General features: G+C 40.6%; 1 protein-coding gene across 4 annotated transcripts; it reads left to right on the top strand.

Moving 5' to 3' along the window:
• The first annotated feature begins 26 nt into the window (after positions 1–26).
• On the top strand, positions 27–17,655 carry atl1 (atlastin GTPase 1). 4 transcript variants are annotated; one of them, XM_088924530.1, is made up of 15 exons: positions 131–268; positions 1,826–1,894; positions 6,183–6,436; positions 6,609–6,743; positions 7,462–7,566; positions 7,946–7,996; positions 8,712–8,768; positions 8,921–9,013; positions 9,587–9,725; positions 10,275–10,402; positions 11,308–11,364; positions 11,643–11,714; positions 13,077–13,508; positions 14,813–14,827; positions 15,363–17,655. In XM_088924530.1, the coding sequence occupies exons 2-15, from the start codon at positions 1,861–1,863 to the stop codon at positions 15,471–15,473; spliced, it is 1,683 nt and encodes a 560-aa protein (XP_088780656.1). In that variant the 5' UTR covers positions 131–268; positions 1,826–1,860; the 3' UTR covers positions 15,474–17,655. The 4 variants fall into 4 exon arrangements, with proteins under 4 accessions (XP_088780657.1, XP_088780656.1, XP_088780654.1 ...); XM_088924531.1 differs by lacking the exon at positions 14,813–14,827 and having other exon boundaries at positions 27–268; XM_088924528.1 differs by lacking the exon at positions 131–268 and having other exon boundaries at positions 1,681–1,894.
• Positions 17,656–17,775: the final 120 nt, after the last annotated feature.

Here is a 17,775-nt window from a genome sequence, read left to right on the forward strand (position 1 = left end):
ACGGCCAGCCTGATGTCTGACCCCTCAGCGACAGCCACCAAAACAAGCAGGCAGCCGGCGATCGTTTCGCGCCCCGCGTAATTCGAAAACAACAAGGACAACAACAAAAACACTGAAATTTTCTGAAATATGTTCTTCCTCTATTTCCCGATGCTTCCAGCGCCGCCGAAAACTGCTGCTGGAGACCTCATAAAAAAGTGAAGATCGTGGAAAGAGACGTGGCAGTGAAAAAAACAAACAAAAAAAGACAATCCATCAGATAAAAAAGGTGTTTTCTTCGCCGTCCTGGGTCAGAATGGTCTCATAAGTAAAACAATTAAAACAGCAGGCTGCATTCCAGTTGAAGGAGCGTCATTTGATGCTCCAGGCTATGGATTGCGACAGATTATATTGGGAATGGGCACATACCGCCATCTACCGGTGAATATGCTTCAAACCAATCCAGATTTTTAAAAATGCGGAGTAGTTAGGTTTACAACTCCATGTATAAAACTTCAGAGTTTATATTTTTCTCTTGAACGTGGATATATACACCATGAAGTTTTTATACTTGCAAAGCAAATGAACTCTCAGTAAGATGAATTGCATTTAGTTAATTCACCGTTTCTGTCTCAAGGAAGTAATGGGTAGCGACGTTTATTCAAGAAGATCATACATCTATCTTAAACGTTTGGTAGATTGTATTTTAAACATTTTTAAATTACAGTTTAAAACGCTTCCAATGTACTTGTTACGTAATTCTCCGTGCATGAAAATTACCTACATTAAAGTGGGGAGCTAGGTCTGGGGGTATAGGTGTTGTTAATATCATTGTGATTTTCATCAACGCATTTTTTCAAAATTACATTAAAGTCACGTTTGCTATATAGTAAAACAGATATCAAATATGTAAAAAATATTCCTATTGTAAAAAAGTCTTTAACATTCAAAGGTGGCCTGCTCTTATCGCCGAGTAGGTAAATCCTGACGGCTATCATTTTGAAAGGCAAAGTGCGTTAAAATCGTAGTCTGTCAGGAAAGTTATCCATATTTGTGCGCACATCAGAAATTTAATGAATGCCAGTGAAATCAGTGAAACACTTTTCTTCCCTCGAAAGCCAGGTCTTTTACCTTTGTAAAGAAAACGTCTTCACAAACGATTGTTACCTGTATGAGACTGCAGGTTAATACTACAAAAATAAGAAAAATAATAATACTCGTCCACAAATAACAATTGATAGTTTATATCCAGTATGTGTGTTTATTGTAGTTTCAGCTGAACTTGATGCTGCTTCGACTTCAAATACCCCAGTGACGGAGTGTGATTTATGTTGTGAGTCACATTTCAAAACAGGCGCAGGTTACATACCTGGACACGCGTGTTAGAATACAAGCTTATACATGTTCCAGGCCTTCTTGGTAAAAGTCATTTACCGAATCAAATATGACCGAAATGTCAAGGAAATAAACCTCTATGGTCACCTTCACCGTTGTTGTTGATGCAAAAATTATTCTGTTTCATTAGGTAAATCATCAACCACTAATATAGTGTTAAGTGTGTGCTTAAAAGCTAGATAAAAACGCCCAGGGAAAGCGGTAGTTTTCCATCGCAAAGGTAATTAATCTATCCAGCGGGATTCTCCGATGTTAGCCGAAAGGTTTCGTGTCCGTACGCCTCCCCCCCCCCCTGCCGACACTTCCCTGCTAATGCAGCTGCGAGTTGAAAATGAGGCTCCATCACCCTCCCGCTGCCGAGAGCATCTTCAGAGCAGATCGCGAAGGGAACCTCCTACGTCTACATGCACACTGACGGATTTTTTTTTCCCATTCACCACAAATAACACAGGCACACAGAGGGCTGAAAACAGCACCTACAGGACCATGGCCAGGAACCGTAAGGAAAGGAACAGCTGGGGTGAGCTCTTCTTTCTTATTTATCCGTGTTTTTGACAAAACAACACATTTGAAATGCAAGGGGTGGGAACTGGAGCAGTTCTGGTGAGTACCAGTGATGCCCGTGTGTACTGTATGTGTTTTTGCATGAGGCATCATGCACATTAATAATGGAGGAGATGCTTGGTGTCTGCAATTCCAGATTGTCTGCTTTGTGCAGACCCATCATCAGTATTCACCCTTGTACCATGTTCATCTTGCTTGAGATACACTGCTGGCCCTGTTCAGCACTGCACCGTCAGCTCCTGTAATAATAATAAGCCTCGCCTGGACCCAGAGTAGTGTAGGCCTATCCCCGGCTGCTTTTCTGCTCACAAATGCAGTGCTACAAGGTGCAACAGCCACAAAATGCATCGTATACTTTCTATACGGCCAGCAGCGTGAGGCAGAATCCGAAATTCAACCCAGCTCGATTGTATGCTGCACAGGAAACAAATGGGAGTTTGAGAAACAGGCTTGGGAGCAGAGTGTTGTTAAGTCACGCCTTGTCTTCTGATAGAATGAATTTACAACCGTATAGTCCAATAATACACCAATAACATCCCACTAAACATTTGTATGCTGTGAGCTTGCATCAGAGGGTTTACGTATGTCTGTTTCAGAATTAGAAATATTTATCTTAGTTGAAAATAACATTGGTATTAAAAATCAATGACAAGAGACGTATCGAGCAATTGTTTAATTGTATTAAAATACATACATAAAACATTAAACATTATGCAGCCGTTTTGACATTTGGTATAGTACTGTGTTTTGGGCCTTAAATTGAGGTATCTAGTATGCTTGACTATTTAAAGATCACCTGTAGACGGAGCTGCTGACAGACACATGATCCATTAGCAGCCTGGTTCCTCTGCACAGATTCGTAAAAGATTATTGAGAGCAGGCTCTGCATGCATTTTGCTTTCATTTCACTATCTAGTACTTTTTAATGCAGGGAGGGTAGATATGCATTTTCTGTCTGCAAGCTAAATAATATCAATACCCTCAAACCCCAAATAATGTAATTAAGTGGGTTTGTTTTTTAGGACTACCACAATATAGACACAACAAATAAGACAAGTGGGCTGTAGGGATCATCGTCAATATTTGCAAGACATCTTATCACATCATCTTTGAAACCTGCTCCTACATACATGGCAGATGGGAGTTTTCTGTCTGCAATTGTTTGATGAAATGACTGCACATCTAATTGTGAAGAACATCTAAAAAATCTAAATAACTAGAAATAAAACATGGTGAAGAGGCCTCTGTGCCAGAATCGGATCAGTGTGAGGAAGCTGACAAGTTTCCATAGTTTGATTAGCTCTTGGCTTGGTCAGTTGCCTCTAAACTATTTTAATGTAAAGACGGTACTTTAAAAAATGTGTTTTTCCCCAGAAATTCAGTAGTTCAGTTCTGTTTTATGTTTTTCTCTTTATTGTAGCTTATGTGCCACAACAATGACAAAACATCTTGTTAATATAAAGCACCATGTGGCAAAGCATTCTAAATCACAACTTGAGTTAATTTGAAATAGTCTGCTTTTCTGTTTACAAACTTAATTTGCAGATTAAAGCAATCAAGAGCCGTGTCAGCCCATACAAACTTCCACTCCAGTAATAATCTGTGCCCCTGGGTTTTAATCAGATTTAGCATCTGGAGTGTCTGCTTGCTCCATACACAGTTGTCACTGGGATGTGTCTAGTTCTTTGGTCAGATGACAGATTGATGGGATAGTTTTCTTCTACCTGACTGGATCAACTGTAGATTGTAGTGTATACTAAAAAGCTGAATACGTCAAGCTGGGATTTGATTTCTGTGTTAAGACCACATACTGTATAGTCAGTTTGATAAACTAATCAGACAAAGAGAAAGATTCTGGCACATCAATTATTATTCTGTATCTTTAATTCTGCAATAATAGTCCAGTTTGTTATTCATCCTTTCTACTACCTGTCTGGCTTCAAAACCACATTCCAGATGTTTGGCCCACTATGCTGTTTCTTCTGGGAGCAGTTTCAGTGTCATGGGTTGCCTTTAGCTTGCTGTTTGTCTGCATTGTTCTCGTCAGCAGGCCAAAGATTTCTTACATTTTTTCCCATTTTTTTAGTACCACAGCCTTCCCACATCCCAAAAAAGGAATTTTTGACAAAATAATTTTTCTCAAGACACATTCCCTTGCTGTTATGACTCGTTCATCTCTTTGGCCTATTTGCTTGTGCTGTGCAGCCTACGTGTTGGCCAGTAAGTACATGCAGTAAGGGCATTTATACTGAGTCATTGCCTGGAAAGCCTACCTATTGCACCACCCACTTAGCAATCTGAATCAGACGATAAACATTTATCACTAATGGCTTTAACATGCTACTCTGCTGGTGATGGAATCTATTGATTTTTAACTGCTTGTCAATTATACTGCAGTTCATAGGTTCTGCTTCTAATGAGGCAGGAATTACACATTTTCCAAAAACTGGGAGTAGCTTTCAATTGGATGGTAGAAAGATTGGGAGCACTCCTTGGTGGGAAAGTATTTACATTCCTGATAAGGAACTGTGGGTCTCACACATCTTCACAAATTATTTTTTTGTTCTTAATATAAATTAATATATAAAATATATAAAATAAATTTCCACCTCTATGCTGCACTGACAATTTTCTCAGTTTCCCATACTGTCTCTTGAGCTGGGTAAAGCTAATCAGGATGTATTATTTTTGGAACAAATAAAAACCAGGAAAATGAGCAGTCCTCATACTCATTCAATAATGAATGTGGCAAGATGTAAACGTTTATTAATTCCAATGTGTATCTTTTAACGTACTGGATTAGTTTAGATTCAAACTTCATGTCATGTGAGTTGTATATGTGAACCTAAAAGTTGGAAAGCATAGATATGTACTGTATATACAGTACACACCCAAGTGAGACTTAAACACCAATGTCTGCAGTATATTACATAACTGGAAACCATTATTTGTTCAGGGTTACAAAAATAGTTGTGAAAGTAGGGATAACAGTGAATAAGAACAAGCAATATGTCTCCCCCACCACCTTCTCTGTACCTAGTGTTGCATATTTTTGAATAATGCAATAATGCATAAATACATAGATAAATAGGGGTACATGTATGTACCCCTACCAAAACTTTCCATATACTGTAATGTACCTATTAGTGGATTAGTCCACTTTCAGCAGCGAAGTGGACGCATGGTATCGGCATTTGTCTATCAAGACATGGGTCTTCTCAAAAGTTGTGAAATCTTCCACCTGTCCCTTTGATTGCGGTATTTACTCTGGCCAGAATTTGCATCTGCCAACCACTGCTTGTAAACTCAGAGGCTGCAGAAATGTGACACATTAGGTAGGTCTGATGTTGCCTTTGAGTATACACCACACAACCATGTGCACTAAAACCATACCACTTGTGAAGTCACATACATCAGTCTTCTTCTGTGTGGCAGAGCATGAAAGAAGAAAAAGGGCTAGTTTGCTACTGCTTTATAGTACTTTGGAATCATGGGTCATTACATACAGTATGCTGGGCTACCGAACTACAGTAATTTGGATATTCTAGTTTGGCTAAATCCTGTGGAATCTTAAAGTCTCATATTTTGATAGGGCAGGATATATACAGTATATAAGATCAAGTATGTAGCCGAGTCAGCTGTAGGTGTAGGCTGCAAAGGAACAAGTAAAAGTTTATTCCATGCAGAAAAGAAAGGAAACGAAACACCACATTTAGGCTGTGGAGCCTTCTTCAGGAGTACGTCTTCAGTTTAAACATCTTTATACTGGCGTACATATGTAGCATTCTATATACAAAGAATGATCTGTGAATTCATTGCAAACAGTATTTTTTCCTCTGACAAGCACCATAAGCCCTCAGAATATGCCATACTGAGCCAAAAAAATCTCTATGTCAATATGCAACACAGCCACTAGCGACATACCATGATATATTGTTGTGACATATCAGTCAGTTCACCATCATATCCTTTGGTGACCTAATGTTTGCGGATCTTACAGTGCTTCATCATTCTTTACACAATAAGATAGGTTAGATCACAATTTGTCAGAAGGGATGCTAGCTAAATCACATCTCATTTGATGGCCTCCTTGATCACCAAACCCAGTTTATTTCTGGTGGCTCCGTTACTGTGGTGTTCCTAACGCAAATGTGCTGAAAGCTATGCTCGTATGTTTGTGCGGCGTGAGTCTGAGCCCACTCTTTGTGGGCTAACCCAGCTGCATGCCGCTGTGCTCTTCCTAGCGGGAGGCTTCTCTGACAAGGGGGCCTACGACTGGAGCTCGGAGGAGGAGGAGCCCGTGGGCGGGGCGGAGCCGGTGCAGGTGCTGGTGGTGAAAGACGACCACTCCTTCGAGCTCGACGAAGCAGCCCTGAGCCGGATTCTGCTGAACGAGGCCGTGAGGGAGCGGGAGGTGGTGGCCATCTCTGTGGCGGGCGCCTTTCGCAAAGGCAAGTCTTTCCTCATGGACTTCATGCTGCGCTACATGTACAACCAGGTAAGAGCCTCCAGCCAGCGAGTTGAGTTGACTTCTAAATTGGGCGGTCACGAACTTGCTGTTTCTTGCCATGATGGACAACAATCTACAAGGTCCATTTCTTAATCTGTTACACAAAGAAGGAGAGAATATTTGTTAGTGGAAGTGACTGCTGGCCTGTTTGTTTGCGCAGGGCTCAGAGGACTGGCTAGGAGCACTGGACGAGCCTCTGACTGGCTTCTCTTGGAGAGGGGGGTCTGAGCGGGAGACCACTGGCATTCAGATCTGGAGTGAAGTCTTCCTGGTGGACAAGCCAGATGGCAGGAAGGTGGGAACCCAAATGCCACGATGCCCAAGTGCCATCATCTATAAACTGGCATTTAGCGGGTATTGAATGGTATTTCTGCATTCGAGAAAAGACGTCACCACCCAAGCTTAAAAGGGGAACTGCAGTCCCAATTTCTCAGACCGGTTATTAAATCTCGGTAACAAAATAAATTCATTGACAGTACAGAAAAATTGTACACATTTTGAATTAAGCACAAAATCGTGAACTTTGTCATAGTCCTGTAAATCGCCATGTTGTCGCAAACTCTTGGTCTTGCCACTGCCGAAAGCAAGGGCTCTTGCAAATTGCAGCCCTTCCTGCTCACTAGTTACTGTACTGACTAATGTGATGCAGAGTACTAGCGAATAAGTAATGATTGTGCAGCAGATATTTCACAATGTGATCTGCATGCAGAGCTAACAAGTCAAAACAGTACAACTGAGAGCAATATTTCTATTGGATTAAAAGAGATGTCTTCACAAGCCTGCTGGTTTACAATGAAATAAGGTCACTTCACCTCACCAGAAGTTTTGTTGCCTCGTTTTACAAGTTACTCTGTACATTTTACTTTCATTATGGTTTGAAATGCACTCATCAATTCTGATTCTTTCTAACCCCGAAATATGAAACCAGCGTTGCAGTTCCCCTTTAATCTGGGGATGCTTAGTGCAGATATATTTAACAGAACCTTACTTGTGGTTTCTAATTTGGCCTGTAGGTGGCAGTACTCCTGATGGACACCCAGGGTACCTTTGACAGCCAGTCAACACTGAGGGACTCTGCTACTGTGTTTGCACTTAGTACCATGATCAGCTCCATGCAGGTACAGTACCACCCCCATCTATCATTAACATTTTTTAGTTCTTTTGAGACGCAGGCAAAAATATTAGATGCACTTTGTAATGACCGTCAGAATTGCAGCCATTCTGTGGAGTTCTCTAGATGGTACTGGATTAAGCCTGGAATAAGAAAAGAGGGAAAGTATCATTTTTCCATATTTTATCATTCCGTACTAAAAAGGTTAATGGAAATCTTGTTTTAAATTTAGAAATTAAATGTAAATTTAGATGCAGTTATTATTGTGGGATTATATTTTTAAATTAGCTTTAATAAGGCTTGTGGTAAGAGATCACTAAGCATTTATAATGCTGTTTAATGCTCTACTCATTAGTGGATTGGTGACTCTGTTTTGTGTTACCCAGGTGTACAACATATCTCAGAACGTACAGGAGGATGATCTGCAGCACTTACAGGTATTAGCTTCTATTTTATGTCTCTTCTCTGAATGCCAGGAGGAGAGTATTATGCAGACAGGCACGCAATGAGAAAGTTACTTGATCTGCATCAGTGCTTCATCAGGACTACTGAGAATAGATTACACTTTTTTACACAAAAGGTTGTGGGAGTCTGGCACAAATTACCCAAGCATGTTCGAACCAATATCCTGGCTTCTTTTAAGAAAAAGGCTGAATGAGATCCATGGATCGATTACCTACTAACAACCACATAAGCTTGACGGGCCAGATGGCTTCTTCTCATTTGTAACCTTTCTTAACGTTTGTATAAATGTCTTTTGTTATGTATATATTTTAAGTATGTAATGGTTTTTCTTTTCATAAATCTCTGTTTTACTACATGTATCTAATAATATTTCAACTGTGGAGCCTGTTTCTGTAAAAACCCTATATCTGTGCTTAGTATAATAAGATTACTGGGAGTTAACATCGTTTTAGAGTGGGTAGGATGCCAGAAAAGAGGAAGAGATTGTGTTGAGTTAGAAGGTTTCCTTCATCAGACTCGAGGTTGTCTCATTACTCGTATACAATTTGTATATATCACAGCGCCATTTTCATTATCAGTTAATATCCATCATTACAGGACAGTACAAAATGCCTCAGAACTTGACATTGCTCTCATTTCTATGAGCTGTAGAAACTAAACTACTTCAAAAACTATTTTATTTCAAAGCTCTTCACTGAGTATGGCAGACTAGCCATGGAGGAGACATTTCTGAAGCCTTTTCAGGTAGGCCACCTGCAACTCTATTTAAAAACATTTTGTTCTGTTATTAAGACTGTGTTTTTGTCTTGTTCATAAAAGATATTTGCGCTCCTTTGTACTTTGGGCCCTGGACTGGTGGAACGGGACTGACAAGCCCCTGTGTTTCCCTCTTGCAGTCAATGATATTCCTGGTTCGGGACTGGAGCTTCCCTTATGAGTTTTCTTATGGGCAGGAAGGGGGCATGAAGTTCCTGGAGAAGAGGCTTAAGGTCAGAAGCCAATGGTGTTGTAGTGTTATAGTTCACTCCCTGTATCTACTTATGTTTCTGATCTGAGCAACATCTCGACAGGCAAAATATCTCAGACAAAATAAATTAAACCAAATTCAGGACCTAATTGTACATCCATGAATTAAAACAAAAATTGAGTGTTGATGCATTTAATCACAAATCAAATCAAATGATCACATGTATATGTATTCTCTTGTTAGATATTTTTAAACTGAATTTGTTCCTAGATTTTACCTTGAGATGTTTGAACGTGTGGTCAGCTCTACAACCAAACCACAACAACGGTGGACATGTTTTGCAATTTCCCCAAATTACATGACTAAATTTAATGAATCAGCTGCTGCAATGATCACAATGAAATTACTCCCAAGTCTTTAGCAACTAGTTATTAATTGGTTATCTATAAAACCCACTGGCTTGGAGTTCTCCATTACAGGGCCTGGAGACCCCTGGCCTAGCCTTTCAGGCCCAAACTCTCCTCTTGTATTTTCCTACTACATGCCCCAAGGACTAAAATAGAGGAGGAGTGATACGGTTGTGTTATGCGCACAGATCTCTGAGAACCAGCACGAGGAGCTGCAGAACGTGCGGAAACACATCCACTCCTGCTTCACCAACATCTCCTGTTTCCTCCTGCCACATCCCGGCCTCAAAGTTGCTACCAACCCACACTTCGACGGCAGACTCAAAGGTACTTACCCTGGAATCTCTCCGGCCTCAAGGGTACTGACAGCACTATTAAACCCTGGAAATGACACTGAAAATATGATCTCAAACAGAAGAATTCAAAGCACAGAGTTTTGTAAGGGATTTAATAATATTTATTGTGACTAATAATTATTTATTGTAATTTGATGTACATACCTATAAAATCTAAAATATTTAATTACAGGTATGTTGTATGATGCAGTAATACAGTCCCTTTTCATATTCTTAATAAGAGTGACTATGATTGGCAAAAACAGCAAGTGTCACATTTTAATGATAGCAAGTCATATTATTCATTTAGTACTCTAAATTACAACCACAGACATTTCTCTTGCATCATCTTTCTAGTCACTGGCATTATTATAATGATGTGTGTAGATTACAGTGCCCCCTATTGGCTATGTATACATTTATCCTGGATATTTATTTTACTATGAAGTATTATTCATTTAAATCATGCAAATACTCTCCTGGCAGTGTTTCGGGTGCTTACTAGGGTCTGCACTAATAACCTCTTTTCCTGTGTGCTCAGAGATCGATGGGGAATTCATTAATAACTTAAAGGTCCTGGTTCCCTGGCTCCTCAGCCCAGAGAACCTGGATGTTAAGGAGATAAATGGCAACAACATCACCTGCCGAGGCCTTCTGGAGTACTTTAAGGTGAACAGCGGGGGCTGTGTCTGGCGCAGGGTGCTCTGTGCAGAATGTGTTCTTTCAATTCTCATCCACTGCACTTTCCCAGCAGTGGCACGACAAAGGAGCAGCACACCACTGTCACCCCTCTTCTGTCCTTCTGTCTGCGGGGAGATCCCATTCTTCTGCTCTTCCCACTGAGCTTGTGGCCGTGTTGGAAATAGGTCCAGAATTCTTCCAAAGAAAGGAAGAAGGAAACTTTTATGGGATTCCTTAACACAGGGGTTATTAAAACAGGGGTTCGTAACCCTGTAAAATCGTCTTGACTTTGTCCAGGGAATTCTTAGTACTGAGGGGGAAAAATCAAGTCTTAAGATGAGATCTCTGCACTGACATTACTGGTGGGTCTGTTGACTGCGCTTCCCCCCCCCCCGATATTTTAGAATAAATCGAAACCTTGTCTAGATTCAGAATTCTTAGATTCTGATTTACTTGTATGTTCACATTTTGGGTCGTTATTGAGAAGATATTCTTCAAAAAGCAGGCTACCAAGCAGACAGTTAAAAACCTCTTTCTTAGAAAACATTTAGGATAACTGCCACACACTTCCACCAAAATTCGCTTACTGAGTTTAGACGGGGATGGATCTTCACGAAAATCCACAGCAAAAATCTTATCAGAAATTCAGTGCATATTTGCATATGCAATTAGATGCAGATATTAAATTATATTATATACAATTATTTAGGCCTGCTTGTCCTATACTGTATATATACTTTATGTATTTCCTAATACCTGAAACACATATCCTCACCTTTGTTCTGCATGTCTTTTACTATTAAAAGGTACCATGCCATTAGTACCACTTTATGAAAAGATGATAAAAAGAAATGCTTGAAAGGCTTGATTCTCCTGTACTCTATTTGCTTTAGGCTTACATAAAGATCTACCAAGGGGAAGAACTGCCGCACCCAAAGTCTATGCTGCAGGTAATCTTTTAAATTTCACCATCACAGAAAACAGGTGGATATTGAATGGTTTTGAACAGACCGAGGGTGCTACAGCACTGATAAATTGAGTAAAGGGAAATTTAGCAGGGAGTAGAACCCCCATTTTACATTACAGACTACAAAAATGTATATGGCAAATTTACTTTTGTGCACTGATAACTGATAGTATGGCATGGGCTCTAACTTTTACTCTCGCCACCCTTTTTAAGACGGATTAAGCGCTTGTGACCTTCCCTCTCCTCTCTCTTCTGCTTCAGGCGACAGCAGAAGCCAACAACTTGGCAGCAGTAGCAGCAGCCAAGGACCTGTACAACAAAAAGATGGAGGAGGTGAGAGCGTGAGGGAACAACACACCCCACACGCTGGGCTGTTCGGCTGTGGGCACTCCTGCTCACACGTCCACTCTGCGACTACCTGTATCTGCTGCCGTAGTACTGGCCACGCCATACAGTAAATCAAACACTAACAGCTGCTGCCAGCAAAATACTTTCCCTCAACTGTGCCTCCCACTAGGGCATTATTAAGTGAAGTAAATTAAGGCAAAAACCTTCAAGCCGATTTCAAGCCAAGACATTAAATTCCATACACCAGCACAATACTTGCCTCATAATAATCTTGCCAAAAAAGATTTAAACTTGAATTACTTGGTATGCATAGTATTTATGTTCCTCTTATTTCCGTAATAGGTCTGTCTGTAAGCACTGTATTAACACTTAATAAAATAAAGGAGAGGGGTTTGTAAAAGGAATTCCTAAGAATTAGATAGCATTGCTCTTCTGTGTGAAACTTCAGACCAGTTTTAAAGTATAACTGTACTGAGATTACAAAAAAGGAATGTACCAGCAATCCAGGTGCCCTGGTCCTCTCTTTCTTGTACATGGCATATCAAGATAGGGACATAAAAATCCCATCTCATGTGGTCTCCCTAAGATGTTCTGTACTACCTTCTGACCTACCAGCACTTAAAGGTCTTATGGACGAAATGAAACGGCTAGTGAAAGATCACGTCCGCCTCAGGAGTGAAGAAAAGAAGGCTTCCTCTATGACATGGCTAAGGCTAACTAAGTCTCATGTCAAGATCTCTGGCTCTTACAGGCAAAGTGGCACTTGCCACATGAATTCTTCTCCTCCTCCATTTGGATCAAAAGCAGAGCCAGGAATGTCATTAGGTTCTCACAAACTGTAAGCCATTAGCTATTTTGCAGGCCCTCATGTAAGACTCATATTTTTATTTTTATAAGGTTTTGGAATGTGGAAACATGCATAAGACCCTAACCTCTGACATCCTGCACGAGCACCTCTGGCACAGTCAAGCTGAGCTCCTTCCATCAGGTGGTTGATTTAGGCTACCCAGAATCCAGCCTAATAGAACTAAGCGATCTTTTCCCCCACAGCTGTTATCCTGCTTAATTTGGACAATTGATTGTATATTTTAACTTTATTTTTTCTTTCTCATCATACTATACATGTATGTCTGTTACTTCTGTTAAGTGTACTGTGTAGTGTGTTATGTCTTGTAGCTGAAATTTCCCATGTGGGACAACAAAAGGCAGTGATCCCCCGAGATGCACAGTAAAGGCGTTTAACATGGCTTGACAAGGAGCTGGCCACACCTCTAACCGCGCAGCGCATACTGTGCCTCCCAGGAGGTGCAGGAGTCCTCTGAGCCTGCGTGCTGCTTGTTCCTCCAGGTGTGTGGGGGCGACAAGCCCTTCCTGGCCCCCAGCGAGCTGCAGGCGCGGCACGCGGACCTGCGGGAGGAGGCGCTGCGCCTGTTCCGGGGCGTGAAGAAGATGGGGGGCGAGGAGTTCAGCCGGCGCTACCTGCAGCAGCTGGAGGCCGAGATCGACGAGGTCTTCGTGCAATACATCAAGCACAACGACTCCAAGAACATCTTCCACGCCGCGCGCACCCCGGCCACCCTCTTCGTCGTCATCTTCGTTATGTACGTGGTGGCGGGCGTGACGGGCTTCGTGGGCGTCGACGTCATCGCCAGCCTGTGCAACATGATCCTGGGCCTGGCGCTCATCACCCTCTGCACGTGGGCCTACATCCGCTACTCCGGGGAGTACCGGGAGCTGGGTGCCGTCATCGACCAGGTGGCAGGAGCACTCTGGGACCAGGTACTGCAGATCACCCATCCCCTCTCTTTTCAGAGTGCACTGTTGGAATAGCCAGTTCTCCATCTACCCAACCTCACTACTAGGACCCTAGCACGGAGGAAATAAAGACAAACATGCTCACAGATACACAGACCATCTCCTTCTCAATTTGCATGCCCACAGCACCAACCTCTGAAAGCATCGGGGGGGAATGCAGTTCTTAGCAATAGCCTGGAAAGGTCACAGGCACCTGACAAGCCACAGGGATCACTACTGCACTTGGATAACCCCATCCAACTCCAATCCCCAGTTAACTTCAGCAGTGTTCATCTTTTTGAGGATGTCTGCTCAGGGAATCCTGGTCACAGCTGGCCAATTACATGGCCCAGACTAGTCTAAAAAAATTTCTGGTCTATAGAGCCAGCCGGTGTGCAGAATACACTTTGTGCGTTTCTTGTTTAATATATTCAGAAGCCTGTGGGTACTTCTAGTTTGCCAATCACCACATCCTAAAAACCTGCCTTCTTCACTTCTATGAGTGAAGTGATTTTCTGTTATTTTATAGATTAAAAAAGCCTGTTTGTAAAGTACAGTATGTGTTCAGGCATAAAACTCTGAGAGTCCAATTATCCCTTAATCAAAATAAAAGCCTTACATTATTTTTTAGTTCTTATTTATTCCAATATTAACCAATGCCTTCAGCATTCCTTTGCAAGCACAGAACTAATCAGATTAATTTAAAGTATCTCCTGGCTTTCATGTCTGTCTGTATGGGAAAAAACATGCTACTGTAGGACATGATCCACATTTTTACTAAATGTTTCTAAGGCCTGCTTACAATGTAGAAATACGACTCAGTTTAAAAAATATGAACATAAAAGCAAAGTTGTACAGCATTATCCCTTCCAATCCAAGCAGGTCTTTACATTTTGTTTGCTGTTTTATGACATGAAGAGCAACAGGATATAATAAATGTGTTACCACATCAGACCACTAGAGTGCGACCTTGTCATTCTTCTGTTTGTTCCTTTCTGGAAACCGCGGACTGTTAAAATTTAATACATCACTGTTACTGACTCACACTAGTTCATAAAAGAAGAACTGTTTCAAATGGTAGTAAAGCCCTTCTTCCTTTTGGTCTTTCTTTTTTTTTTTTACTTTCATCCGGTTGCTTCAGGGAAATATGCCATATGAAATGCGACGAGTTTAACAACTTTCTGTAACAGGAATGCACAAGTTCCTTTTTTCACGAGCTGCCACACTTGCTCTCTGCATGGTTGTTTTAAGATGCTCTCTCTTTCTGTTTCTTTTCTGCCTTCATTTAGGGAAGCACTAACGAGGTAAGTAGCTGAGGTTTGTGGCACATTTTTGTCCCGTTCCTTAGTAGGGATCTTGATATCACTATCGCCTGTAGATTTTCACCGTTTCATACCTCAGATCCCTGGGCGCACATCAGGGTTTATGGTGGAAACGGCTTTAACTCAGAAGTCTCTGACCCTGTTTGATTACCTATATTTCTCCTATTTAGTCATTTTTAAGTTCCTTGACTTCTCTTTTAGTTATATCACTTAAATGTCTTATTATTAGTCACCTTGAATTACCCGTTTTAAAAGATGAGATTGTGAAGAAAGATTTTGAAGACCAATTAGGCTGGTAATTTGTTCAGTTCAGGGAAGCTGATAGCTACCAGCACAGAGTCACCAAGTGGTCAAAAGCTGCAACCACACCAAGGAATCTAAACAAAAACAGCAAAAAGAGCATATGCCCACCTTCATTTTCAAAATAACACTTTCTTTTTAAGCGTCTGACTGGTTTTTAAGACTGTAGCTTGGCATGCTGTTTTTCAGCCTGACTTGCGCTCTCCTTTGTCCGCAGGCTCTATACAAGCTGTACAATGCTGCGGCCAGTCACAGGCACTTGTACCACCACGCTTTTCCCAGCCCACAAGCAGAGACCCAGGAAGAGCCAGAGAGGAAGAAGAACTGACTCTGTAAAAGTCTCTGCACTGGCAGTGCGGGATCCTCTGGGCCACTGAGGAGCATGACAGACAGAAAGAAAGCATAGAATTGTCAGCTTTGGGCACTTGTACTAAAATTTGACTGACGGGATCTGTCATTTGGCACAGACACCACTAGATAGCTAAAGGGAGAAATCTGAGATTATTCTCTGTAGCTAAATCCTACTCCACAGGTGCAGAAAAAAGTACGGAAACCACTTAATCTATGTGCTAATTTGATCTTTTATTTATAAGACCTTTTGGTTTCTAAAAGTGAAACATCTGTATATATTCATAAAACAAAACCAGTTGTAATGCAGCAGATGTATATGGAATTAGGGGGAAATTCCAGAGCTTAGTTTACTGTGGCTTGATGTCAAATGATTCACAAGCCAGGTATAGAGAAAATATGCCATCACTAGTAGGCAATGCACATTTCAGCAGCAATTGTAGAGGTATAAAAAGTCAGTTTATCTTTTCACTCTTCAAAAACTGAAGACTTCTGATATATTAGTTATGTACCACATTACTATTACAATTAACAGATTAGGGACTGGAAATTCACATTGTTGAAGCCAACATACTTTTCAAATCATCAAAGTGTGCTTCTACTGTCTGTTAGGTTTAGGTTACTTTTTTAGGAATATAAATATGATGAGCACATATTTTCTTCATTAATATTCCCACTTAACTCTGGGAGAAACTGTATTGATCTTTACATTTCTACAGTTTCAAGTGAATGAACTGAAAGCACCTGGAAATATCTTTGGAATTAGAGAGCAGTTTGGTACCTGGAAAGTTCAGATTTTTCTCCAATTTAATGTGAGCTGCACTTCAACTTCAGTTATTTTCTCCCATGCAGGGATGTCTTTGGTAAAGGTGGCAGGTCCCTGTTCTATAAAAATATCTGCATTACCCAACAAAGGGCATCAATGGATGCTGAAACTACATGAATTTGTTTATCACATCAGTGCTTATCCAACAAGCATGCAAGAAAAGATTGGTAAAATTCATACATTTTGAAATAGAGGTACAATAGTGAAGCTTGAGAAGGTGTCAGAGTATTATTGTAAAATGTCAAGGTGGGGTAAATGGTGTGGAGGAAAGGGAATAGTTGAAAACAGCAAATAGGGCTTCAACACAGTAAACCTTTCATATTTCCATTAGGAGATAAATGCAATGTAAAGCACAGGAGGTCTGAATCAAAAGAGGATGCAAGACTCAGGCAAATGCACAGTGAAGATTATAAGTAGAAAAAACCTGATGAAACCTAAGTGGCAAAACCACTAAATGCATTCAGCCTAGCCTAAAAGCACCCAGACCTTTAAGAGACCACTTTACATGTTCATCTTTGCTCTCAATCTAAGCAAAATGGCACTACTAATTATTCTGATAATGTGTAAAAAACCTAAAAGGCATAAAACATTGCTTGGGTTTTCAGTAATATTCTCAGAAAAGGTTCTTTTGGAAAGGCTGAGTACATTTCATACACACGACAGAAGAAGTACAGTTAGTTTTATTGGACCAAACATTTTGGTATACGCTGCAGTTGCAAGACAGCTGACCAACTATTAGATATTGTTCAGTCCCTTTTTATGTGTCAGGGATTCAAGTGAAAGGTTTTGCTGTTGACAGTAAAAACTGAGTCAGGAGTGGCTTTTGCATCTGCATACTTTGATGGAGCAGAGGCCTATCCATAATAGCTTCTACTTGTAAAACAGTTGCTTGTGATGTGAGATAGCTTATGTAATTGCAAACGTGTTAATTTGGTGGAGTTATTCTATTTCTTGAACAATGATACATTTTGGGATCTCCGTCACCATTTCTTTTGCAAACTTGATGATTTGGAAAGAAGTAAACTATTAACTTTGTTGTACAACCTATCCAGTGAAGATAATACTTTTTTTTCTTGCCTTTGAATCACTTCACAAAATGGTAAGCTTTTTATTCAGTGATAACATAACATGAGTTTTCAGAACTACGGAGAGAACAGTTGGTCCCAGCTGGGTCTTACCAAAGAGGTTTACTCTAATTTTTCATCACGCTTTTTAAGGAAAGATAATGCACAGCAACATGCTTTCCAGTGTGCACGGATTGTCTTCCATGTTGTGTAACGTCAGTCCATGAGACATTATCATCAATTTTTATTAAACTGTAATAAGTTTGAGTTCCTATTGTGTTATAACCTGGAATTTGTCTCTACACTACTGGATTTGATTCATTCACAAAAATATGGATTAAACTACTGACCCTATACATTTCAGTATAAATACTATTGTAATTGTGTTGGCC

Source organism: Atractosteus spatula, chromosome 9 (assembly GCF_055471065.1).
Source record: "Atractosteus spatula isolate fAtrSpa1 chromosome 9, fAtrSpa1.hap1, whole genome shotgun sequence".
Lineage (NCBI taxonomy): Eukaryota > Metazoa > Chordata > Actinopteri > Semionotiformes > Lepisosteidae > Atractosteus > Atractosteus spatula.

What these genes read in the sequence shown, in the direction of transcription:
- atl1 (XM_088924528.1), top strand. Translation starts at nt 1,687, where the DNA reads ATGCAGCTGCGAGTTGAAAATGAGGCTCCATCACCCTCCCGCTGCCGA. An exon ending in CATTTCTGAAGCCTTTTCAG is followed by an intron (nt 8,769 to 8,920) that starts GTAGGCCACCTG and finishes TCCCTCTTGCAG; the next exon opens with TCAATGATATTCCTGGTTCG. An exon ending in ACCCAAAGTCTATGCTGCAG is followed by an intron (nt 11,365 to 11,642) that starts GTAATCTTTTAA and finishes CTTCTGCTTCAG; the next exon opens with GCGACAGCAGAAGCCAACAA.